Source organism: Penaeus monodon, chromosome 22 (genome assembly GCF_015228065.2).
Source record: "Penaeus monodon isolate SGIC_2016 chromosome 22, NSTDA_Pmon_1, whole genome shotgun sequence".
Lineage (NCBI taxonomy): Eukaryota > Metazoa > Arthropoda > Malacostraca > Decapoda > Penaeidae > Penaeus > Penaeus monodon.
The window spans coordinates 23,954,300-23,954,520 of NC_051407.1; the positions used below are offsets into that span (position 1 = coordinate 23,954,300).

Here is a 221-nt window from a genome sequence, read left to right on the forward strand (position 1 = left end):
CCCTCTTTCTTTCTGTCTTTCCCCACACAAACGCTTCCGCTGCCTCGCCTTGCTCCGCCCCGGTTGTTAGCAAGTAAAAACAAACGATGCAAACAGACAAAACAGATCAGTAAATAAACCCCCTCTCTGCTTTTGTATCGCTGACCTTTCGTCGGTCGGCCACGGGGAGTTGTCGGCTCTGCGATCTCCAGTACGTTGGGTGAGGCAACTGGGTCGTGGGC

The 221-nt window shown here is 53.8% G+C and overlaps 1 protein-coding gene across 1 annotated transcript in view; it reads right to left on the minus strand.

The window, feature by feature from the left end:
- The window catches only part of LOC119587035 (proton channel OtopLc-like), a gene marked incomplete in the record, with an annotated part of 90,926 nt that overhangs the window by 47,592 nt on the left and 43,113 nt on the right, over positions 1–221 (minus strand). Inside the window, 1 exon segment of the mRNA XM_037935782.1 lies at positions 146–208. Within this exon segment, the coding sequence (XP_037791710.1) occupies positions 146–208 (63 nt within the window).